The sequence below is a fragment of the Rhinatrema bivittatum genome, chromosome 13, assembly GCF_901001135.1.
Source record: "Rhinatrema bivittatum chromosome 13, aRhiBiv1.1, whole genome shotgun sequence".
Classification (NCBI taxonomy): Eukaryota; Metazoa; Chordata; class Amphibia; order Gymnophiona; family Rhinatrematidae; genus Rhinatrema; species Rhinatrema bivittatum.
This window is the reverse complement of record NC_042627.1, coordinates 29,431,593-29,458,512: the sequence shown is the minus strand read 5'-3', so window position 1 is coordinate 29,458,512 and position 26,920 is coordinate 29,431,593. Positions and strand designations below refer to the sequence as shown.

General features: G+C 39.9%; 1 protein-coding gene across 4 annotated transcripts in view; it reads right to left on the bottom strand.

Annotated features, from left to right (window-relative positions):
* Positions 1-832: 832 nt before the first annotated feature.
* The window catches only part of VPS13C (vacuolar protein sorting 13 homolog C), a 483,673-nt gene continuing 457,585 nt past the window's right edge, over positions 833-26,920 (bottom strand). For 3 of the 4 annotated variants that reach the window (XM_029575524.1, XM_029575525.1, XM_029575528.1), the window contains 4 exons: positions 19,363-19,454; positions 18,066-18,189; positions 5,314-5,403; positions 1,755-3,965 (listed from right to left, as the gene is read on the bottom strand). In XM_029575524.1, coding sequence (XP_029431384.1) covers positions 3,864-3,965; positions 5,314-5,403; positions 18,066-18,189; positions 19,363-19,454 — 408 coding nt within the window. In that variant the 3' untranslated portion in view covers positions 1,755-3,863. Of the gene's footprint in view, positions 3,966-5,313; positions 5,404-18,065; positions 18,190-19,362; positions 19,455-26,920 lie in introns of all 4 variants that reach the window. The other variant, XM_029575527.1, reaches the window with a different exon arrangement.

Sequence of the window (26,920 nt, the reverse complement as noted above, 5' to 3'; positions counted from 1 at the left end):
TTGAAATAACTAAAAAGATATATTCAAGTTGTTCTGGATCACAAACACATAATCAGAGTCTTTAATGTGTCAAAATTTAGCTTTTTTTTTTTTTAATTTATATAAACAAGAAGTAAGAACTCATACCCAAAATTTCATTCCACATACTTAAAAATGTTTTCTTCCAAATCAGAGTTCAGGTTTTTTGTTTTTTTTTTGTACCCTAGCATTAGGGAGATGCTAAATGAAAGGGCTAAATGGTTTCATTAAACTGTTTCACTAATTATTTTATCTTCTGTGCCATGAGAATGTAGCTGTCCAATTTTGTTCCATTTAGATCGTTTATTTATAAATTTTAACATAAAAACCCAATACTTTGATGACTTGTCACGAAGGGCTTTACATTTTTTCTAAACAAAATGTATAGCTGGTGAAATAGTAAATTTCACAATATGCCTATATTCAAAAATGTCAAATGCTGGTGCAAAAAGGGATACATATATCAGGATTTAAGGATTTATGTAAGAAAAAGCTTATATAGAGACCAATGTATTAAAATGTATTTAACATTGTCCAAGTATGATATAATAATGACCAATGTAAATGACATGCAAATGAGCCAAAGCAGTAATGTGTATACTATGAATTTTATCGCAAAAATCCTAACTGTCTCCTGAGATGCAGTTAATTTTCTCACGACAAAGTATTTGTGAAACAGCATGGGTATTTTATTGACATGGTATTTGCACTTGCTACGTGAGAATGTCAACACTTGTTATAATCTCTATAAATCCATTTCTTTTTGAACACCAGATACTATAGATAATTTGTATTAAAATACAGCTGAGCAATGTTTATCTCTATTAGTCCTTTAAATTAAAAAAGGTCCAGTTCAAGCAATAGGTAAAATAATGATACAAACATTAAGTGCTTAGGTCTAGTGTTAAAACAAGCACCAATTTACAACATGTATGCATAGAGCAAAACAGTTTAATGCTACATCTGAAATGTAAACCATTCTAATAGAAAATAATTAAATCATAATTGATAGTCTTCAGGGGATTTATACCACTCTAATTTAGCATACATCTAATGGGTTCCGGACTTATTCCTTGTGTATTATAGTGTACAAACAGGTGCGTAATCTTTTTAATGGAGATTCAACATCTGTCAACACTGTCATTTTGTTCTCCAAAATGGAATCATCTCCCCTCTCTAAATATTATTTCAAAAATGGCTAGATTAAGAGAGAGACCAGGAAAGCTGGGAAGCTTACAGCTCAGACTTTAGCTCTGGCTAGGTTTTTTCTTTATTAATGGGAAGAGCCAAGGAGCCTCAGAGTCAATGTAAAGATTCAGGCAGGCCTATCTGTGACCAAAAAATAAAATAAATATATAACTCTATGGCTGTTTGTGCACTGCTTATAAATAGCAGGAATGGTTGACAAATTGCTGTAGGATTCAGTTTGCCAGATGGTGTCATTGCTAAAACCTGAGAACTGAAGTACACAACCCTGGTTCTTGAGGGTGGCAAACAGACCACAGTATTCATCAGCCATACCAGCAGTCTGAGAACCAAGTTATGCTAGGTTTTTTTTTACCTGGAGAAGCAGGCATATTTGCAGCTCTCAGAGTAGAGTAGTTCACCTTTGAGCTAAAGCACATTTCTTGGTTCAGTTTTGATTTGATTCTTTCTAAATATATGACTTTCTCGTCTCAGAAGCATATACTGCATTTGATTTTCAGTCACTTTGTAATAAGAACATTGTCGTAATATGCAGGAAAATATGATTTATTTAAAACAAGTCAATGAACTATGGTATATCAGGTAAACTTTTTATTTTTTTTTAACAAATGAGAAAATATAGGAAATCATTTGTACATTGGGTAGGCAAGCTTGCATGAGGAACACAGATTTCTATACTTGGTTAAATTTTACTAAATAAAGGCTATGCTCAAACCAGGATACAATGCTAATACCATTGCACTGGGCAGAGCACAGTAAAATGCTCTTAAAGTAAGATAAACATTCCAGCTTAGTTAACACCAGTTAGTGGCTTATTTAACTTAGGGCCATAAACATTCTTTTATGTGAAAATGAATTGAGAGAAATTAAAATGATCTCTTTTATAAATCTGTATTCTCTCTTTTCTTCCATATGCATACTGCTAGCGAAGGTTGGCAGTAGAGGTCACCTTTGTAGCATGTATCTTTTTCCTCCCTCAAGGCTTGAATGTATCCCTTCTATGACATATTAAAAGACATAAATGGGATGATAACCAAGTGATAGGGATATCCTTTAATTTTTTATTACCATAATTGATAACATGCATACAGCAGGATATACCTTATGGCAGAAGCTTGTACTAATCATCAGGATAAAATGGCTACAATGGTAAACTTTTGTTCTGTGCACATTTCTCAACAATGTAAAGCAAAAATGAATATTGCTAAATATGAAGCAAACACTAGCTACACATTCTTTGTTGATTTGCAGAATGAGGCAGCAGTGGTTCCCAGGAGGTTTGCTGACCAGAGTGGAAAGCCACTGACTATTTAGTACTTTAGAAACTACCAGATAATGTCAGTGCAGCCTCCTTTTATTCTTTTTGAGATGTATATGGATATCAGCTTTGCTGGTCCCATGTTATTGAAGTTTCCTGGTCTCCCCCTGCTTTGAAGGTGGTCTTCCTCCTATTTTCTTGCTTTATTACCTTTTGCCTTCTAACATGTTTCACGCGACCTTTCCTTAGTTCCTATTCCTCAGATCACACTCTACACACTATTCGGTGTTTCCAACTCTCACTGGACATGTGTATCTCTACAGTACTGCATAAATCTTGCAACACTATACAAATTTATAATAGCAATAATTGCACACTGATGAAAAATACAGAGCTGTGGTCTCGCTAGACTTCTGTGGAGAGACATTTTACTACCATCTCTGCATTTTCTACACTGGCTGTGGCTTGGTGCATTACTTTTCTTCTGTTCATTTTCTAGACTTGACTGAGCTAGAGGAAAGAGAAAAGAGACACCAACTATGTAACAAATTCAGAAAAGGAGATAAAATGACTTCTAACATCACTATAGCATTTTCAATGACATGATCACTAATACAAAAAAAATTAACTACCTGACTAAAATCAGCACTGATTCATTGTAACAGAATATATTGTTTTTAAGAGGAAAGTTTACACTAGGTGTCATGGATTGAGCTAGGTAGAAATGTTGAGTTGACAAGCTCTATGGCTCGACTGCAGTGCACAAAGGCTGAGGATTGAACTCAGATGTTACAACCAATGGGCCTATAAGATGTGTCTGAACTTGGGGGAAGGCTAACAAATATACACGAAAGGTATGATCCCTAACTGGCTTCAGAGAAGTATTGAAGGGATTCTTTTCTAGCCCTCTGCCAGTGAGAACCTTGGCATACCTGGTGTGAGTATCAAAGGAGAAAATCCCCCAATGCATAGCTGAACCAGCTACGTTTAGGAACGCACCTATATGTAATCTTTGTCTGAACAGGTCCTACGTCAGTGTTTTAGGGTTTGTTTGTTTTTTGTTTTTTTTTTTTCAAAAAGTGCAGTATGTTTACAATTTAAGTAACATTCTAATAGTGGCTTGAGTTCAGCACACAGCTGAAGTAAACAATATAAAACCACAATTTTCAAATGGCAGAAATCTTCTCTCACAGGCAGTCACTCTCACAGAAACTGAAATTTCAGCAATTACCTGAGATACTATTGAATATAAAACTAAGCTAAGTTACGATATTACTACACATCAGAAATTACAATTTATAGTCAAAATATCAAATTATAGTGCAAGTCTGAAAAATTATGGTCATGAGTAACAGGTTAAAAAATTCCGTTCTGAAGTTGCTTATGGTGATGAATACTGTTTGATAAATCGAACAGATTTTTGTTTCACCAGTTTCTGCTGTTGCCTCGTTAACTGGGCCTCATCGATGGCATTACACATCATCTGTGAATTAATAAGAGAAGGTAAGGTCAGTACATTATTAAATAATAAATCTATTAATTTATCTTTTTCAAAACAGTCAATCATTTGATATGGCACACAAAACAAAGGTTTTTTTAATGAGATGGGCAAATCTATATAGTCACTTTTGGAATGAAATTTACTTGGGTGTCACTGCTACCCCATAAAGTCAAAGCATACCACTGAAAAACAGTGATAACATAGGATGCTTCCCTTAAGTGGTATTATTCAAAGAACAACAAGGGCAAGTCGTGTACAATTTGTGGTACAGTATTGTGTTTCCTCATGTGCATGATAAAAGGCAGAAACGGGACACCTAGGAATAAAATCATAGTATATCGGTTTCAGCACATCATCTTACAACTATACAGGAAAGTCTTCAGATGAAGGCATTTCAAGTTACAACCTTTAGCGTTGCGATTTTTCTAAATTGACACTGATTTTCCAACTTACAACACTTGTTTTAACTTGAACAGGCCCAAGCATCTCCCAACAGGCACACAGAAAGCCTGGAGAGATGACATCAGTAGCCAAAAGTACCATGGATAACTTCTCCTGTAGACAGGACTCAGCACTTTCTTCTTCAAATAAAAAATAAAAGTAATGCTTTTAAAATGTGTCTGTGCTTTTTACACTACTATGAGTTATTTTGGGGAAGACAGGGTATTGGCCCCGGTTCTGGAACCAATCCCTCATTTATAACTTTGTTCTTATGGAACAAATCGGTTTTGACTTAGGTTACAGCTTAATACAGTTTTCAGGAACCAGTTGTGTCTAAAGCCTCAGGACTTCCTGTATTAATATGCATAGGCATCAGTGAAAAGTACACGAGTCTCGGGAAAAGAACTGCTAGGACTTGAGTTAAAAAACAAACCATTTCTACACAATTTGCAGAGTTTATTGGGCTGAACATAAGGCGCAGCAGAATGTCAAGGACCCTTTCAGTGCCAAATACCCTTAAATTTACTTAGTCAAATTAAAAAACAAAATCTGCAAAGTTTGTTAGCTTTCTTTTTTTTAAGAAAATTCATTTTTTAGAAATCAAATCTGTATTTATTCAAACCATTCAGAAGGTAATGTTCTATAAATAATATTTTCTTCATCAGAAAGGGGCTTGCACCAATGCCTTCACTGTATGTCTACTTCATATTTCTGACCCACTGTGAAGCACAGTAATTCCCACCCAGAAAATAATTAGGCATGATTTTACATTTTAGTGTATATTATTCTTGGTTATGAAAAATTAAAATAATGCTCGTCCTGCTGCTTACATGAGTATTACAATGAGGACTGGAGAAAAAAAATGGTGGCCTTTGTGAACATGGCTTACCTTGGCAGTACATGAATCTTGAAGTTGAACTTTCTTCAGGTACCCTTGATTGGCACTGTCCTTTTTCTGGAATACTAGCGGCCCATGATCCTGTTTTCAAGAGAAAATGATGACAAAACTGCATTGTGGCAAAGGAGGATTCTGTAAACCTTAATTGGCTACCTAAAATGTCAACAGCTTATTTGTGCCTATCCAATTACACACATGAATACAGCAATCATCTTTTCAAGGAAATAAAAATCCTATTACAATTTATAAATACTTAATCTAGGTCTATACATCAGTCAGTGTAATAAAGATTACATGACAGCAAAGTTAACTGCAATTTGACATGTCTGCTGACTTTGCTAATCCATATCATTTAGGGGGCAATAATCAGACATTTTTCCCCACAGGTGTGCATTTATCCATGTAAAACTGCAGTCTAATTGAAGGGCTCCTTGGCCCTGCTCCCTCGGGATTGCTTGCAAACTGTTATCTGTTTTTGCGATATATCTGCTTATACTCCCTCTGCAAATCTTTTTTCCTGGGGGTTTGGTACCTTTTTGTAGTTGCTACTTAGTGCGATGGCTAACCAATTGAGAAGATTGGGGCCTGATTGTATGACAAAATAGTGCCTGATATCGAGCCCCCTGTCGATGGTCTGTCTGAAGCAGTGCTGAAAGATCTCACCAGGACAGTGACTGCAGCGATTACTGACCAAGTCCAAAAACTTCAAGCTTCAGTTGAAGAACTAAGCGATAAAGTAGACAACTACAATATCTTGCTTGTGGACACTGGGCACAGAGTGAGCGCTAATAAAGACCAAGTTGCCGCTCTGACAACCGCAGTTTCCACCCTGACCCAGAAAAATAAACAACTGGAAGACAGACTAGATGACCTGGAGAATCGGAGTCGTAACAATATCCGCACAGCTGGTGCCCCAGAGACTGTGCAAAGTGAGCAACTACTTACCCTTTTGTGAGCAATGACTCCCTGAAGCACTGTATTTGTCCACGGTGGATAGGAAAATTATTGTGGAGCGTGCGCACCGTCTCGGGGTGGGTGGCCCTGACTTGAACAGACCCCTGCCAAGTCATAGTTAAGTATCTAAATTACATGGATAAAACCAAGATTTTGATGGCATTTCGGAAGGTGACAGACCTTAAATATGGCTCGTCCAAACTGCTTGTCTTCCCTGATTTCTCTGCGAAAATGCAATCTGCCAGGTGGGAATTTTCGACGTACTGTTCCCAACTGTTTTGGCAAGGCGTGCAATTCTCTCTTCAATTCCCTGCACGCTTAAAGATGTACTGCAGCTGAAGCAAAGGCTTTTGTGGACTTATTTAAGGACTAGTATGGGCCTTATTTCCACTGGTCACTTCTACTAACAAACCCCACCCATGTGTAATGTCTGCTTCTTTTGTATCCTGCTTCATATTTTCTATGCTATATGGCTGACTGTGGGGATGAGGGGAGACCTTGCCCCTGCAGAGGCATCGCTCACTATGTTTGATCCGTTTGATCGCATTGTTCTGAACAGTCGTTTGCTACCTGGTGTGCTATTGTCTGCAATGTGGATTGCACTCTATGGGGCGTCATGTGACTACCTAGTTTACCTGACCCCCTTAATTGAAGTTTTTCAGTGCAGCTGAGGCCCTACTTCTCTTTCAATACTGCAAACATTTCTTCACAGTTCAATTACTGAGGTGAACCCGGGAGCCTTGAGGAAAGCATACTACCAGTTCAATGTGGAGAGCAGAATCACCTCGGCATTGGACGTCCCGTGTGGTGTTTCCCCAAGTGCACACATACAATCTCTCACCGATAAGTTTATGTGAAATGTATGATGTTCCGTTTTCTGATCACTCTTTAGTTGCATGTAAATTATCCTTTGCTGCTAAAGGTGTATGCCCTCCTTGGAGGATGTCTCTACTCCTTTACCATGATAAAGACTTTGTTAAGTTCTTGCAAAGTAAGTGGGAGGAATATCGGAAATTGCATTTCTCACAGGAAGTATCTTCCCTTACTTTTTGGAACGCTGCCAAGGCTGTGCTCTGTGGCCATATTTTGGCCTACCAAATTAGTAAACATTGTAAGGCTGCACAAAGAATTGGCCTTAAACAAGTGTATAGCATTTTTTGAAACGTACACATATTGCTCACATGATGGCTGATGCTAAGCGCCATCTGGCAGAAGCTTGTCATGAACTGGATGCACTCTTGGACCCCAAGTGCATCAGACCTTGTTATACATGATTTAAATTACATCAGTAGGGTAACAAATTGGGCAAATTGTAACTTGCCTCCTCAAAAATGTGGGCCTTAGAACCTTTGTCCATTGTCTACAATTTCATGATGTGGATCATGTTGGCACTGATAAAGTCCTTTGAGTTTTTCGAGAATTTTTTCACGACTTCTATTAGAGTGAATCGCTGGATCTTTCCAATAGGAGTACATTTTTTCATGGGGTGACACTCCCTAGATTATCCTCAGCAGAGCATTTAAAGCTGAATGATCCTATTTCATTGGGGGAAATTCAATCAGTGGTAAAAATCTTACCCTGGGCAAAGCTCCTGGCCCTGATGGTTTTGGGCCTGGAATTTTACAAGATATTGGGGACACAGGTTTTTTCACCACTCCAGGAAATGTTTTGACCAGGCTTTTACTAGGGGTGGCTTGGCTTCCAAAAACACTTTGGCGAGTCACCCTTCTTTTAAAACCAGATAGAGATCCTGCTATCCCTGGGTTCTACAGACCTATTTCCCTGCTGAATCAGGACATTAAAATTCTCTCAGCCATACTTGCCCTGCAGGTTAATATATGCATTCACTCCACTGTATCCCTTGATCAGATGGGCTTTATTTCCCACAGACATGCTCAAGACCATTCTCACTCTGTCGTTATGTATCCACACAAGAGGTGAGGGATTACTTGTGGGATTCGATTCTGAAAAATCATTCAGAAGAGTGAATGGTCCTATATTTGGTAGATGATGGAGCAGTTTAATTTCAGTGATTAGATTATTCGCTGGATACAGACCTTATATGTTCTCCCCACTGCTCAACTCTCAGTTAATGGGGCACAGTCCTCCCCCTTCTCCCTGGGAAGAGGACCGCCCTAGGGCTGCCCTCTCTCCCCTTTATTATATGTATTGGTGATTGAGCCCTTAGCTATTGTTCTCCGGGGCATGCCTTCCTTCTCAGGTTTATCTACTAGTGAGAAATCGATTGAGAATGCTTGCTAATATGCTTCTGTTTCTTGTGAATCCACAAGAATGTTTAGCTGATATTATGGCTGTTATTAATCTGTATGCTTTTTCTGGGCTCAAAATTAATTATGATAAGTCCTTGGCATTCCCTCTAGATGGCAAGGTGTGTGTCCTCTTAAATGGAGTGTATTTGAGCATTCAACTGGCTTGCTCAGCTCGTGGTTTGTACATGCAAAATGTTAGTACTACTTTGGGGAAGGTCTGAGCACTTTTAGAATCTTGGCGCTCTTTACCACTATCCTTGAAGGGACAGAGTGTGGTGGTAAAAACTATTATCCTTCCCAAAATACTCTACCTACTCCAAATGTTGCTGATTTTACTCAAGCAAGCTGACAACCGTCAATTTCAATCCTTGGTCTCATCCTTTTTATGGAGGGGGGGCCGACCCAGGATACGTTTAGCGGTTATGTGGGAGAGGAGATGTTGGGGTTTAGCGGTCCCTGATCTGCGTTTATATAATGTCGCCTGTCAAAACTGGGTGTCTCGGCAATAAGTATGATCCTAAGAGGATCCTGGAGGAGTGAGCCCTCCCCTATCAGGGGATAATATTTGCTTCACCTTTCCATGCCTGTGCTCCACAAACTCAGTTTTAACACTTTTTGGATGGGGGTGGTTCAGAAAGCTTGGGACGACTCTGGTTCACAGTTCAACCTCCATGACCCCTTTTCTGATACTTACAGGCAAATAGGGATTTCCCCGCGGTAGGGAGACCTGTTTTTCACATCTGGCAGGGGGAGGGTCTGTTCTGCCTTGGACAATTAGTAGACAAGAAGAACACCAGTTGTGGTCATTTCAACAATTGCGGGATCAGTGGGACCTTCCCATGGCACATTTTTTTTGCTTATCTACAGTGCAGACATTATGCACTGTCAATTTACTGGGGGAGTATGGCACTTCTTGCCCTTTCTGATGCAGAAGAAATCTTTTTGGAAACTACTTCCCATTTCAATAAAATTGGCATTTGGGTATGCTTTTTGTATGAGTTCTTGTCCTCTCCTCACCTAGAAAAATTGGCTGAACAATGAAGTGCCCTGGTACAGAAAAACTTCTGTCAAAAGTTTCTAGAAACTTTTGGCTGGCACACTGAGCCTAATGAGCATGCCCAGCATGCCATGATATTCTCAGCCACAGGGGTCTTCCTTCAGTCTCGTTTGTAGCAGTATGCGTGAGCTAAAAAAATAAAATAAAACGTATCTGACCCAACTCCGCGGGGTGGCGGGTGGGTTCTGTGAGGACTACATCCTGCTGTCCTGGGATAACACCTATTACAAGGTAAGCAATTTTGCTTTATTCTAGGACAAGGAGGATGATAGACCTCACATATGGGTGATTAACAAGCTACAGGCTGAGTCATTCTTACATTATACCAACAGCATACAACTTGTGCAATGAGCAGAACAACTGGTGTACTGCTGGAAAAAATGAGGCAGCCTGAAATCATAGTAGGATGGATGTAGAAGGAGTTGGTGTTATACTGGAAATAAGTTCTTTAAGACAGATTGTCCAAAGGCTGAATCTTGTCGTCCTTCTTTGTCCAAACAATAATGAGCTGCAAAGGTGTGAAGGGAACTCCATGTTGCAGCTTTACATATGTCAAGAATGGGCACTGAACGATAGTGCGCTACTGATGTAGACATAGCCCTTACTGAGCGTGCTTTTACTCGCCCCTAAAGAGGAATTTTTGCTTTTTCATAACAGAATTCGAAACAGTCTGCTAGCCAGTTGGAGAGAGTCTGTTTTCCTACTGCTACTCCTGGTTTATTTTTGACAAAAGAAACAAAGAGTTGGGTGGATTTCCTATGGACCGCCGTGCGGTTCAGATAAAAAGCTAATGCACATTTACAGTCTAAGGTGAGTAAGATTCTCTCTCCCTGGTGAGAGTGATGTCTTGGAAAGAAAGTAGGCAAGACTATTGACTGATTGATGTGAAAAATCCGTTACTACGTTTGGTAGGAATTTGGGGTGAGTGCGAAGGACTACTCTGTCATGCAGGAACCTTGTGTAGGGTGAGTATGTGATGAGACTTGCAACTCACTGACCCTCATAGCCAATGTAATGGCTACTAAGAAAAATACTTTCCATGTAAGAAATTTTTCATCACAGGAATGTAGAGGCTCGAACGGTGACCACATGAGTCTCGTCAGTACTATATTTAGGTCCCATTCAGTGGCAGGTGGTCGAATGGGAGGCTTAAAGTGAAGTAAGCCTCTCATAAACTGACTTACTAGGGGTTGCGCTGTTATTGGCGCATCCCCTATTCCCTTGTGGTATGCTGCTATGTGTGTACCCTTACAGAGGATGGCTGGAGACCAGAATCCGAAAGGTGGCATAGGTAATCTAGTAAAGAAGGAGTGGGGCAAGAGAAAGGGTCAAAACCTTTTTGTGTGCACCACTTGGTAAATCTAGTCTACTTAAAGTGGTAAGGCTTTCGTGAAGCTACGAGAACTTTAGAGACTTGTGTGAAAGATTAAGTGGTTGCAAAATTAAGCTTTCAACATCCAAACTGTCAGGGCAAGAGTTGTCAGGTTGGGATGTCGCAACTTGCCCTGATTCTGAGTTACGAGAGTGGGCGCTGTGCCCAGGCGAATTGGCTCTCTGATCGAGAGGTCGAGGAGTATGGGAAACCATACTTGTCGAGACCAGTACGGGGTTATGAGGATCATTGTTCCTCTGTCCTGTTATAGCTTCACGAGAGTTTTGGCTATGAGCGGGATTGGAGGATACGCATATAGAAGTCCTGTGTTCCAGGGGCGAGGAAAGGCGTCCCCTGGGGAATGCTTGTCGACGGTCGTGGAGGGAGCAGAACCTTTCCAATTTGTGGTTCAGTTTGGACACAAAGAGGTCTATGGTTGGGCGACCCCAGCGTTGAAAGATTTTTCTCGCTATACGTGGATCCAGAGACCATTCGTGGAGATGGAAATGTCGACTGAGATCGTCCGCTAGGATGTTTTGTATGCCTGCCAAATAAGTTGCTCGGAGATGCATGGAGTGCACTAGAGCCCAAGCGCAAATCTGCACCGCTTCCTGGCAGAGCAGATAAGAGCCTGTGCCTCCCTATTTGTTTATATCCCACATTGCTACTGTGTTGTCCATCAGTATCAGCACAGTCTTGTTTGAGAGGCAGTCTTTGAAGGCATAAAGGGCATATCGCATCGCTCGAAGTTCTAAGAAGTTTATTTGATACTTCATTTCAAGCTTAGTCCACGTCCCTTGTGTTTGAAGGTTGTTGACGTGAGCTCCCCATCCTAAGTTGGAGGCATCTGTGGTCAGGATGACTTGTGGAACTGACTGTTGGGATGGGAGACCAGCTTTCAATGCTGTTTGATTTGTCCACCAGTGGAGCGATAGGCATAATTGGTGGGTGATTTGAACTGTACGACAGTGGTTGGAAAGCTTGTAGCCATTGAGATTTCAAAGTCCATTGAGTTCTTCTCATGGCTAATTTCACCATAGGGGTAACATGTATGTCGAGGCCATGTGTCCTAGTAGCACTAGAAGTTGATGGGCAGATGCGAACTGGTATTGGGTTATAGAGTTCGCCAAATGTGCTAGATAGTTGGCACAGTCGTTTGGAAGCAAAGCTTTCGCCACTGTGGTGTCGAGGATTGCTCCGATGAATGTGAGGAGTTGAGACGGGTCGATGTGGGATTTTTGATAGTTGATGAGAAATCCCAGGGAGCGTAATAGTATTATTGTGCTTTTCAAGGCAGACAGAGCTCCCTGCCTGGATGGACTTCTGATTAGCCAATCGTCTAGGTATGGAAAAACATGAATGCTGTTTTTTCTTAGATGTGCAGCAACCACTGCTAGACATTTTGTCAATACTAGAGGAGCAGAGGCAAGTCTGAATAGTAGGACTGAATTGTAGATACTTGCGATGTTGTGTGGAAATTGGTATGTGTGCATAAACGTCTTGAAGATCTAGAGAACAGAGCCAGTCTCCCCGTTGAAGCAATGGAAGGATGGTTCCCAGAGATACCATCTGAAATTTTTCTTTGTGAAGAAATTTGTTGAGATTGCGGAGGTCTAAGATAGGGTGAAGGTCGCCTGTTTTCTTTGGAATTAGGAAATAGCGGGAATAGAACCCTTTTCCTTGTTGAGACCGGGGAACTGGTTTGATAGCCCTGGCAGTCAGCAAAGTAGAGAGTTCTACTTGGAGTTGAGGTGTGATGACAATGCTTGTCCAAAGTGGAATGGGTGGAGAACGCGGGGGTATTGTTTTGAACTTTAGACGGTATCCCCGATTTAGTATGGCTAATACCCACTGGTCCTTCGTAATAAGACTCCACTGGTGTTTGAAATGATGGAGTTGACCTCCTACTGGTAAATGGGGCATAGGGTTGATGGAAAGACCTCTGTTCTCTTGATAGACTTCAATTTACACAGCGGGACCAGTTTGTGGTGGTGGTTGGGTTTTTTGCTGTTTTGGTTGGTGTGTACATCCCCTTTGAGGTGGACGGTATGAACGGCTGAAGACGCAGGTGGGTAATATCTTCTAGGTCTATAGAAGGGTCTCCTGGTGTCCCTTCTAGTAGATTTTCTTAGGGAGGATGGCTGATCCGATGGTAGTTTGGAGAGTTGGCGGAGTGTCTCGTGGTGATCTTTTAACTGAGAGACGGTAGCCTGAATCTTTTCTCTGAAGAGATTCTCTCCAGTACAAGGGAGATCTGCCAGTCTTTCCTGGTCTTCTTGTCCGAGGTTCGAGGCCTTAAGCCAAGCCCACCTCCTTGCATTAATTGCTGATGCTGATAGGCGAGTAGATATTTCAAAAGAATCATAAGCTGCCCGTACCTCGGTTTGCCAGATTCAAGCCCCTTTGCAATTAGTGTGTTCAAAGCCAGTTGTTGTTGCTGAGGGAGATCATCGGCAATACCTTGAACTTGCTTCCACAAGTTTCTTTGGTACTGTGTCATATAAAGCTGGTACGCCGCAATACGAGATACCAGCATGGATCCCTGAAAAACCTCTCTTCCTAAGGTATCTAAGAGCTTCTGTTCTTTTCCTGGTGGGACAGAAGAGTGTGGCTTCTGTTTCCTGGCTTTTTTCTGAGCCGATTCAACGACTACAGAGTGATGAGGCAGTCGGGGCTTTTGGAAACCTGGAGCATGTTGCACCAGGTATGTGGCATCTGTTCTTTTTACAGCTTGTACTGAACATGGATGTTCCCACATCCTTTGCTGGAGTTCTAACAGGACCTTCATGGATGGGTATTGCCACTACCTCCTTTGGTGCATCAACAAACTGAAGGACTTCTAGGGCCTTGTGTCCTCCTCCATCAGTAATTCAAAATGAATTGTGTCCACCATTTCTTTAATGAAGTTTGTAAAGGACAGGCCTTCAAGAGGGGACTTTCTTCTCTCTTCTGGTGGAGAAGGCTCAGACTGTAATTCTTCTGACTCAGTATCAGTATCTACATCCTTCCAGGGAGTATACTGAGGATGATAAGGTGATTCAGGATCATCTCGTTGAAGATGATATTTTGTCTTAAAAGCAGATTTTGAAGGAATCTGCTTTGGCAACATAGGAGGTAATGAAGGCATCGATGGAGAATAGATGGGTCTTGATGGCATCGATGGGAACCGATGCCGGGTATCACTCGATGGACCGGGATGCATTGGCATAGAGGGGTCTTTTACAGGCATCAATGGTTTTGCCGGTATTCAATGATGGTGAAGGCCTGATGGCCCTGGGATGGAATCAGAGTCCCTGTCATCTTCCTCCGATGAACCTGGGATCGGAATGGAAGGAGTCACCGGTGGATGTGCCAGCATTGATGGAGTCAATGGTTGCACCGGAGGTACCGGCGTAGTCTGTGCCGGTGGAGGAAATATACCGATCAAGGCATCTATTTTGTTCAGCAAAGGCTGAAATATCGACGGATCCGATGTCAATGCCGGGGGTCTGTGTCGGTACCTGTGGTATGGAAGGAGGCTGGAAGGTTCGAAAAGCCTCGACAATGGCCTGCTGGACCATGGTATTCACCTCTTCCCTGGAAACTGGGACTGGGTCCACTGTCACTGGGGAAGGTAAGACTGGCGCTACTGGCACTTCCACAACTGAGCGTGGTGGCACAGTCTCTAACACCAAGCCCAGTGGAGAGTGCCTCGGTTCCTCGGGTATGGTAGGGTGTACTGGTTCCAGTACCCGGACTCGCTTGGGCATCAGCTCGATGTCCTTAGACGTCGATGGCTTTGCCGTTCCATCTGATGAGTCAGTGGAACGATGTCGATGGCATCTTTTTTCCTCCGATGTTCCTTCGATGCCGAGGAAGACGCTATGGAGGACACCGATGGAGTCGGTGACGGATGGTCACCGGTCCTCTTGTCCCCTCAATGTTTTGCGACCGAGGGAGATATTCTCCTTGAAGACTATGTCGACAATGACGATGGGGTTTTCTTAAACAACTCCTCCATCTTGTCCAATTGGGCACGCCTGCCCTTTGGTGTCATCTGGGCACAAGTTGAACAAGCCCGGACATCGTGGCCTGATCCCAGGCACAAAACACAAACATTGTGGGGGTCGGTAATCGACATAGTCCGGTTACAATCTGGACATTTCTTGAATCCGGAGGCCATGATAGAAAGTTAGGCCGAGTAAAGGTCGATGACCGGCAGATACCATTAGTGAGGGTGACCGGAATCGACCAAAAAAGGATTCAAAAAACATACTCGCTGATACTATGTCGAAGGGAGACCAGATGACAATTATATTGTGACTGAAAATATTTTCTTCCCTGAGGAAAAAAGTGAGGGAAAAGTTCCCAGAGCTCCTAATCTGCTATGCTTACAGCAAGGCGGAAAAAAAGAGACTGAAGGGAGACCCCTGTGGCTGAGAATATCATGGTATGCTGGGCACGCTCAGTAGGCTCAGTGTGCCAGCCAAAAGTTTCTAGAAACTTTTGACAGAAGTTTTTCCATACCAGGGCTCCATCTGATGATGTCACCTATATGTGAGGACTATCATCCTGCTTGTCCTGGGATAAAACATATAGCATTACAATATATAATATGACCTTACAGGTAGATTTTAAAAGCCCTGCGCAAGTCAAAAGTTGGGCCAGTGCACACTGAGCGCACAAGGAAAGGGTTTGCAAAAAGGGGCAGAAAATGGATGTGGTCTGGGTGGGGCATGGCGTGTCAGGGGAAGGCAAAGAGGTGCACGTAAATACTTACACGCACAGGCGCATGGCAGGGTCTCCCGCTGTGTAAACTTACTTCTACTATGGAGAACATGGAAGTAGTAAAATAAAAAAAATTTAAGCAAGGGCTGGGGCTAACAGGGGGGGGGGAAGAATGGCTATAAAATTAGAGGGGTTTGCAAGTCCTATCCCTAAACTGGGCAAACTGGGAAAACTACCTATAGCATCGACACACATCCCTTATAAAATTCCCCCAACTTACGTGGTAGATGCACAGTTTGTATGCAACCATTTAAAATTGTGCACACATGTACACACATTCAGGCTATTTTATAACACACACACACGTTATAAAATGGACGCGCCTCTGGGCGTGAGCCAGCATACACGTGTGCCCACGTGTCTTTTTCAAAGTTATCCTCAGATTCTAATTTATAAACTATGGGAACTGCTTGTCAAATTGCAATTCTATTGTTGACTAGTTAAAAGAACTAGTGAAATGAAACTTTTACAAAATGAAGAAAAGATGCCCCTTTTTTTAATAGCATTAAGGTGCTCCAGGTCATTAATTACTTGTACATACTTTTTGAATGCTTACCTTCCACTGAATGCTTGAAAATGCATTCAGTGCATACTGCAGTAGCCAGGTAAAGTACGTCTGCTTACCTGTAAACAGAATTCTCTGTGTATAAGGAGGATGAATTAGTCATTACATGAGGGAGATGTCATCCGACAACACCAACAGAGGCCCAGTTCTCAGAACTCAGTAAAGACTTTACTGAGCATGTGCGCTGCCTCGTGACCTCTTCCAGAGTTTAAGCTTTAGCAAGGCAATTGATTCTCCAGAGAGGCAGCCAAGCATTGCCACACTCTGGGGGACATACAACCAAAGCTGTATCAGTTGGAGGAGTGGTGAACCTGGCATAAGCATCAGTAGCAGACAAAGTGTGTATTTGTGATGGACATCCAGTGCCCACAGATGGAGGCCTTGCTGCAGGCTTTTTGGTCTACAGCTTCTCCTTGCTTTTCAACATCTTCTACTGATTTTCTTATATCTATTTGTGGGTTATTTTTGTTTTCAAAGTTCTATTTGAGGAGCTGCCGTGACAGCATCAGCAAAACAAAGTAACAAGGCAGATAGGGGCACTAGATCCCCAAAAAAGATAGTAAAAATTGAAGAGAGAGACCAGGATGCATCAGTGCGGTAGCTTGGACAAAAAGACTGAGGGGTTCATGAAGAAGCATGTGCATGTGTGGGAACTGCTTATGCTCAGTAAAGTCTTACCATGTTGGTGCCTTCGGATGATGTTACCCCCAATTCATGCCTGTTTGTTGATGGAGAATGCACTTTCAATTATACTGAAATGAAAATTCTAAGATACACTATAACAAAGCCTACTACTGAGAGAATCAGATCATAAGGTTTTCTTTGTTGGGTTTTTTTTTTTAAATAAATCTATATAAGAATGTACTCTATATAAGATAAGTGCAGCTGTCCAAAAGTTCATTTCAGCAAAATGAGAACTCTGTAGGAAGTATTTCTCAATGTTTGAGCCTTCTTACTTCTCCCTCATTTGCTATTTCTACCATGAAACAAACAAGATGCAGTTGCTCTAGGCAAGTTCTGACCACATCAACACCATAATCAACCAGGATCTTTTAATCTGATCTTATTAGCTATTGTACAAAAAGATGTCACACCATCTTAATCAAACTGTACTGACAAATACTGTATCAAAGTATATAATTTCAAATCTATTGAATTCTCACCAATCCCAGTAACATAGCCCCAAATAAGTAGCCTTCCTATATCTCACACTAAACTTTACTTAGAAAGCAGCAGCATATGCTATGCAAATCTTATTTGTGTCCTGTTGACTCTTTCCCTATTGCTATATTTGATCTTCCTGTAGCTATTTTACCTCACCTTGGATTGAACTGACAGTTTTCCTTCCTTGTTTATTATTGTTACCCCATTCTACCACTTTGAGCTTCTATAACAAAGCATGAAGAGAAAATAGGGAATAACGAAGGAGACTGTGTATAGTGTTACAGCTTCAAGTTCCCCATCATGTTTCCATCAATGGATGAAGTGATGCTCAGAGAAAAACAGTGACAATTGAATATTTTAAAAAGTATACATTTGTTGAATTTTAAAAGACAATACAAAAGGCAAAGGCCCCTCTGCCCCCATCTTACAAATCCCACAGATAAAGTGTAGAAAAAAAACTTTTTGCACCAATGATCACAATAGTTTGCTAAAAAGTATTTTCAGCTTTAAAATGTCACATGCATATTTTTATTATTTAAAGCAAAGGAAAAGCAATTGGAAGGACAATCACATTAACCTAAATACCTTACTTACCTTAACACAGAGTTTTAATGTGCTCTCTTCCACGGATGGTGGCTGCATAAAATCTTCAAAGAGGTAATCCCAGTCTGTGGTTCTCTGGCCCAAGATCTCCACCTCCTTCACACACATCACTCTCCTATCGTTGAACAATTACAGATCCTTTCAATCAAATGAACCTAAGAATGAACTGGTTATTTGTTCACATATAGTTTTTTTTTTTCTCATTTTTTCATCACCTCCCCAAAATGAATCTCCTGACTTTGATTTCCCACCGCTAGCTGAGGGCTAAAAAGGAAATTTTCAACACATACAAACAGAATGCCAAACAGCGGACATCACCGACGCTCCCACATTCACCAAGCTGTCAGGTAAGAGTCAATCACCTCTTCTACATCACAATCCACATGCATTATATCCAATTTATGTACATTTAATAGACTTCTAAATGGTATAAGATCTACAGTACAATTTGTCAACCTAAATATCAAAGAACTGTTCCTCCAACTGTAAGAGTATTCTGCAACAGTATTATTTCACATCTGCTTGTAGCTAGAAATGGTCATAAATAAACAAGCATAAAAATAAATCCTGCCTTTACTCTCAGGATTTTACTGTAGGTAGTTTTTTCATCTGTCTCTTTTCCCCCATGTTTCTCCCCCTCACTTCCCACTTAACACAGATTGCACAAGTAGCTCAGGGTACCTTCACTGGCCCAAAGGCTTAAAGGATTCTTTTATCTGAGGTGCACCCAGCAAGGGCAATCACAGTAACAATCTGCTCCCCCCCCCCCCCCTCCCACCACATCCCTATTAAGGAAGGATATCCAGGGCACCCTCACCAACCCAAAGACTGAAGGGGCACTTTTCTCTGAGCTGCACAGAGACATTCCTTGGCCAGCCGGGGCTGACACACTAGCAATAGACTTTTCCTTTCCTGGCCAAATCTGGGCACACCATCTTAGACTGTGCCATCCCAAATAGCCAGATAGATGGGGGATCCAAACCTGGATCTACCCCATGCTGCTTTGCACAGCATAATAAGGATATCCCTGAAAATCAGGAGAAAATACCAGATAAAGCTGGAGGATCTGCTAGTTTCCACCTAATTTTCTGGCAACTTAGCACTCTGTCCATCAAATCCACTGTATATTTGACATTAAGATGAATTGACACAAAATTTGCAAGGACTTACATTCCAACAATTAAGAATAGGGTCATCATAAAAATTCTTATTTAGAATCAGAATTGTCTTTCAACCATACTTGTAAAGAAAGCCTGTTAAAGAAACTGGGATTGACGCCAGAAAATACCTATTTGTGACAACTAAGGTTGACTTTTTTCCTTCTGGAAGAGTACAGCTGTATCGGAAGATCTCACCATCCAATTTCTTAACACTGGAATTCTACAAGAAAAAAAGAAAGATCTACTATTGATAAGAAAAACATACTATCCATAAAGGAATTCACTGCAGATACCAATTTTACTTCTTGCTACTTAAATTTTGCATGCTATCACGTTTGCCACTGAATGAATGCTGTCAAAAGATGTAAAAGTTCAGAATTCAGATTACAGTATGAAGGTGAAGAATGGTGGAAAAGAAAGCAACATGAAACATATTGGATGAATGTCTGACAACTAGATATCTTGCTCTGAATAGCTTTAGATGGATGACTTTAAAATGCCAACACACTCTGGATTATTGCTTTGATTTACTGTGGACTCTTTAAAGCTTGCAGCAGACTAAGAACAAATTTGTTTTGCATTTAGTGCAAGATATATATATCTTCTACAAAATATTTATTTCTTCTTCTAAGACTTTATTATTGGCATCTATTTGCATACTTGATCAGAAGTTACATAATATACCATCCTTCACTAGCAGGAGAACCTAACACTAATATTTTTGTCAGTACATTCATGTACTGGATACAGTGATTATCAAATTACAATGTGACTTAATGATATCAAAACTTCAATTCTTCATATATTGGCACTGGTCTATACAGTAGTTTAAAAGATTATCTCACTATACTTGGAACTCAGAGCAAGAAAAGCAAACCATAGCAAACAATGAAAACTTATGAATGAAATTTAAAATTATCTATTTAATATAAACACAAAACTCTTGCGCAAGGCACATTATTTGTTGCATCTACACTAGTTGATAATTCCTAATTCAGGAGTCACAACTACTTACTCTTCTAGACATCTGGTGTGTACTGAAAGTAAATTAATAAATGACAGGCCTAAGCTATGCTCTATGATTAGGTTTGTCATCATGAGTCATATCTGATTTCAAATCAGATAGACTTGGTTGAAATTTGATTCATCTGAATGAAGATACTGTGGTGTTTCTTCCTTTGTACATTTTTTCAAATCCTATATTTTTTACACCACCATTTTTTTTTCCTGGGGATCTCAATCTTCTGCCAGCATCTTTAGATCTTTCCCTCCTCCCAATCTACAGCCTACCAATCACAGTGGCACACATCATCGCTCCCTGATTATAAGTGCACCCTTAAGTCAACCAGCATATGTGAATGTTGAACGATTGTTGGGACCCTAGCCTGGAAGAGACAAATCTCCTATGCCATATAAGAACAAGGTACTATGAAAAAAAAAATACATTTTGGATTTTTTTTCACTTATCTTGATTTGCAGACTCAAAAGGTGTTTATTAAACAGATATGCAATGCCTGACATGGCTTCTACAGGGTTGAGGGGATACAGAGTTATCTTGAGTCACAGCAGAAACATTTTAAATGCACTACATAAAGTATCACAAAATTCTATATTTATAACAAAAATGGCTTTTCTATTTATTACTAAAAACACCAATAACCACAATGATTAAAATATATACAGTATATCAACATTACATTTTTACATAATTTCCAAAACCTTTTAACAAAGCCATGATTCAAATTTTGAAGACTTTTAGTAATCTAATCAATCAGAAAAAATTTAACTCCAGGCAGAAGTCAAGGCTTAACTGAAGTTACAGAGGTCTATTTGAATGATGATGAAGGATGTCTGCATTGTAAATTCAATATTCAGAATTATTCACAACAAAAAAATAACATCGCCATGCTCTGTTTTTAGGCATTCTTTTCAGAAAAGTACAGTAGAAACACTTATGACCTAATGTGTCTGTTTTTCATTTGCACATGCACAGATAATTACACACACATACACTTACATTTCCACAGCCAGGCAGTGTATACAGCCAGGAAACTTACATTCTTAAGTATCCATGCATCTGCAGATGAAACATTACAAAGGAGAACAGGAGGAACTAGCAACTGAAGCATGTGCACACACATACATCTAACCCCCCTACACACACATACTCCTTCCACAAATAATTCCCCCAGAACAAAAAACCCTCATACACCTCCCTCCCACATATCACCATACACCATCCAGCCCCTCAAATCACCCTTACTACACACACATTTCTCTGGTATGCTCTAGCCCCCACAGACACATGCCACCCTCAAAACACATCCGCACACTGCTCAAAGGAACTGTATAAACTGTAATAGAACCAAGTCTAGATTTCCCTACAGGTCTAAGCAAAGTTAAATGGTCGAAAAAGCTGCAAAATGGTTGCAAAATAACCTGTCCTGTTAGATGGCACAATTCCCCTTTAAGTGAAAAATTTCTCACTCTTGGCAATCCATATGAAGCTGGGGAAATTCTTGGAAATACAATCTCACCCGAAGCCTATACACTTTTCATAGTGCAGCTGAGATTGCGATACAAGGGCCAGATCAAAATGCTACTATACTGTGCATGGCCTTGTTGTCCCACAGTTTTAATGTAGCACTAAATCTATCAACCAATAAGATCATTGAGAATGGCCTCTCAAATGCTGTTGAACATACAATTGTTCAAACTAATTTGTTTAGATGAGTCACGAGAATGCCCGTTTTATATAGAGGGACCACGTTTGTGGAATACTTTGCCATCATGTCTGAAAGCAGAAAGTGTATTGCCTAGATTCAGGAAGGTTCCATTTCAGCAGACTTTTAAGCTATAACTATTAACCTTTGGCTGAGAACAGACAATGCAGATTTTTGTTTCAGTATTTTTTTTTTATTGTTCATTTGTTTTATTTTTATTGTGTTTGTGTTGTATTGTATTATTTTATGTAACTATTTATTATGCATGTTTTTATGGAAACCGCCTAGAAATGTTGATAGGCAGTTTATAAATTTGGAATAAACAAACTGCTGATTTAAAAAAAACAAACAAACAAACAAACCTGTTACAGGTGTACAACTTTGCTTTATTCAGTCTTAATTCTTAAGATATTTATTGTGCTTTAGTAATTAAAATTATAAGATTGAAAAGATGTACTCTATGGAGTCTACAATATTTCCAAAGGCATTCTTTACCTCCAGCAGTTATTTCCAAGGGAGAAAAAGCACTTGCCATATCTCTTCATCCCTGACTCATCTCCAATTGTTTTGAGGGTGGCATGTGTCGGGAATATATGGTGAGTACATGCTTGTGTGTATAGGAACTTTTTCTTTTTGGAGTGTGGGTACATGGAGCAGTTTTTGTATGGTAGGTGTTTTTTGGGAGGGAATTATATGAGCGGAGGAATCTGTTCAATGAGGGTTGTGTGGTAGATGCAGGGCATTCCTGAGAGGAGGGGAGAATAGGGGTAACAGTCCTGGGTCCCACACTTTGGGGTGGCCCCACATTGCCATTGTAGCCCCATGCTCCACACTATAATTTCAGCATTCCAGGGCCTCATTGTGGTTGATTTGCCTTGGGCCCCATACCCTCTTAAGATTAGCCCTGGGTAGATACATGTGCGGGGGAATGGGTGTTTTTGAGGGGAATGTAAACATGTGCATGTTTCTCTCTGTGTATGACTGTTTTGATGCTGACTATGTTCTGGGGGGGGGGGGGGGGGGTGTTGATGGGTATATGTGGGTTTGGTGGTAGGATGTATTTTGAAAAACTGTGATTGAGGCTGTATGTGCAAGGATTATGTGTATGCATGTTTCTATTGGGGGGAAGGGAGTATAGTGTACGTATGTACTTCAGCTGCTGTTTCTTCCTGTTTTCCTATGTATTTTTTTTTTAATCTGCACATGCATAGACACTTATACACGTAAACTTCCAGACTTGTCACGTTAGAATAATCACATTGACTAACAATATTACCATTTTTGAGCCATTAAAACTGAAGGCCCACTCTCATCAACAGATCACGGATTACTCAGTTCTTCTCAGTTGTTATACAGTTTACAATTATACTTTGAGAAGTAATTGGAAGTTTCTTTTCTTCAGCTTTATACCATTAATACAGATTTTTAAAGATAGCTATAAACAATGAACTGCAAAAGAATCTACATGACTAACAGCAACACACACAAGTACATGCTTTTAAAGTCTAATCTATTTTAGCTTCTATTTAAGAACACAAATATGCCCTCTAAGCTGTACCAGACTTGTAAAAATGCTAACATGATAACTGAAGCCAGCCCGATGGCTTGACGACTAATACATGCTGCCATGTGGGAGATCAGATTTAGATTCCCAAGCCCTGCTTCTCTTCTTCAGGCTACCCAGGTTTGGGGATGCTGCAGAGCCAGTGTTCACAATTTCAGCATATAGGGAGTCCAAGTTGATGCCAAAATGGTAACACTACAGCTTATGGTGCACACATATCAATTTCAAGAGGCAGTCTGTTTCTGGCTTCCATCTAACAGACTGTCATTGCAAATGATTGCATTATATAGAAAGTAGGGGAAAAGGAGGTTAAAAATGTGGGGAAAATCCTGGGTGCTTGTGAAGGTTTATGGTGCTTGGAGCACCTGTGGAGACTTGTTATTATTGAGCTGAAAGTGCAATGGAGCAGCAGAAAACTGCCAGATAAAAAAAACACAAAAGTCATTGTAAATTTCTGCAGACAAAGGACTATTTACTAATGTGGGTTTTTTTTGTTTTGTTTTTTTTAAACTCAGACATCAATGGTAAAAAGCCTTAGTCTATCAGGTTCCAAGTTCTTAATATTCTAATCTTCATACTGTATTGATTTTATCCCAATTTTGTGTACTTTGTGTGGGTATAAATCAAAAACATAGAATATGCTGTGAGCATATAAATAAATATAGAGAATATTAAGGGAGAAGTGTTCACGATTAGCCAGTATAGCTGATTTCACCATAGCTCAAAAGCAGAAAGCAGGGGCTATCACAAACTGTACATGTAAATTAGCAGCTCAACATAACCTTAACACTGGGGTTAATAAAACAATTCCAGTTTTACCTAGAATGTTACTGAAAAAGGCAAGTAATGCATTTTTTACTATAACAGCTGCACAAATCATTTATACAGCATGCCTAAACATAGAATTTATTTCATACTGCCATGGTCTCTAAGGATAATTGTTGGGTCATTAACTTGGAGAATATGAGAATTACATTCATGCCAGATCTCGTAATATCATCAAGAGCAGTGGAAACAACTAGTAGGGGGGACTGGAGGCGTGCAAGGAAAATCTAGACTGTCAAGGCAAGGCACTTCAATATAATTCAGAGAGAAACAATTAGTATGTTTAAACTGTATACTTTGGCACGAAATACACATGAAGAAAAGAAAATTTCCCAATACATGCATACTGGACACACGTGTTTAGCAGTAATCAACACCAAGGAAGAAGCCCAGATATTGTTTCAAGTAGATTTCCTGACATTGTTACTTGCTAGATATATATATATAGTGATACTTTGTTCCATAAAGTTCTGAGTACGGTTAGTTCACATTAGTTTAATTTTACACTTACTTTGTGGGTCATTTACTAAAGGATTTGTTTGTTAAACAAAAAAAAAATATATCTATCCACAATACAAAAAAAAATCCCAAATCCTAACTGTAGCTCAAAATAATGAAAAGTTCATTCACATTAGCATTCACATTTCATATCATGGAAATAAGGACGAATGAATGAGTTGTCGGTGATAATCCGTTCAGTGGATTAACTCAGTATGTCTGTGACTAGCTTTCAAAGTGTATCAGATAAGTATGAGGATGTCTGTATAAGTCAGGAAGTTGTAGATTATATCACAGTTATAATTCACAAAAGATGAGGAGTAGGGGGCTTACCAGAGTTGGCAGACAGTAAAATGTTACAGTTACAAGGGACCTACGTCTGATAATGGACGAGAAAGCTCAAGTCTTTATTAAATCCATTTGATCATTTTATTGTGATTACCAAGTTATAATTTAAACCTAGTGTACTCACACTGTCTCTTCACTGATCAGGTGAAGGGAGCATGGCTCTTGAAAGCTAGTCACAGATTTATTGAGTTAGCCCAATAAACAGGTATTACTTACAACTTTTTTTCTTTTCCCTTTATATCAATTATGTATATATTTTTGTTACCCACTGTGAATGCAGGATAGGGGTGGGCTACAAATTTTTTTTTTTAAGTTAAAAAAAAAAAATTCTACATATTCAAGGGGACTAACACAGCAACCTCAATACCTCAAGTCCAAATCAGGATATCTGTCCTGATTCATAAATATGGTTATTCTCACACACACACACAATATATAAAATATGCCCATAATGTTAAGGTATTCCAGGTGCAGGCGATGTCTCTCTTATGAGGATGAAATCCACATGTGAAAATTCTATGATGCCTGGGATTTGGCACAGTCCCTGGCATGACAGATAACCAGTTCCTCTGGCCGAGGTAGGCAAGATAGGTTAGCAAGTGATTAGGGAGTTTGGTAAGGTCTTGATTGTAAATGGTGAAAATCTAAGACATAGCCAAAGCAGGAAGAAAAGAACAGAAAAAGGAGAGAAAAGAGAATATTTTCTGATGAAATGCACCAAGCAACTGCGCAAATTTCTCTCTAGTTTATTTTGAGGACTGGGACAACCGTCACAAGTGACTTTAGTTGATTCAGGCCCTTAATAGAAACACTTCAGATACAGACAAAAAAATCCATTCAAGCTTAGAAGGGAAATCAAGGTAACGTTTACTCCATTATTCCATTTCTTGCTGCATGTAGAAAGACAGACAAAAAGAAAGAAAAAGATTAGACTTGCATAAAGCATCTGATCATAAAACTGTTAAAAGCAACAGAGCACTTTACGGGTATATCCAAAGCATTCATTATATTCCTTCACCACATGAAGAACTGTGTCTAATTTACTTTTTATTATGATTAATTTTTCTTTTTTCACCTTCAGGCTTGTAATGCTACTGTTTCAAAATCTGTGCTCTCTCTAGCTTTCTCTTCATATCTTAACTATTTAGTCACTAGAGACTCACATGCCACAATGCAGAATAAGAAGAGTAGCTAAACTAAGGAGCATGCTAGTCACCAAATTAAAATTAGATTTTCCAAAAACTATTTGTAATTGCATTTTCCTACTAAAACTGAGTGGAAAAAACTAGTTGCATTACTTAATCAGAGGTGAAGGAATTCATGGCATGGTTTACTCAAAGTCCATAGCTGCAAAGTACCTGCGGACCTGTATACCTGGATAGGCTCCTTTGAAAATCATATCTTTAATGATATTGCCCAGAAAGCCTTATAGAGTAACAATCAATTATACGTCTTTCTTTGCACTGATAAATTTGAAGTAACCAGACAAAAGTCTTTAAAATCTGAAACCCGTTAATCCCTTTCAGAAACTAAATTGCCTAATTCGGAATGGCGCGGGAGAACCGAAAAACGATTGCATTTTTTCTGAAATTTTGGAAAAAATTCATTTTTGAGTTAGCGCGCACCAAGTCTGCCAGGTTAGTGCACACTAACCTGAAAATCGGGGCCCGAACCGTGGGAAAAACGAAATTCCTGCGGGAGGGCCCCGAAACAAAGCCAGGCACGAAA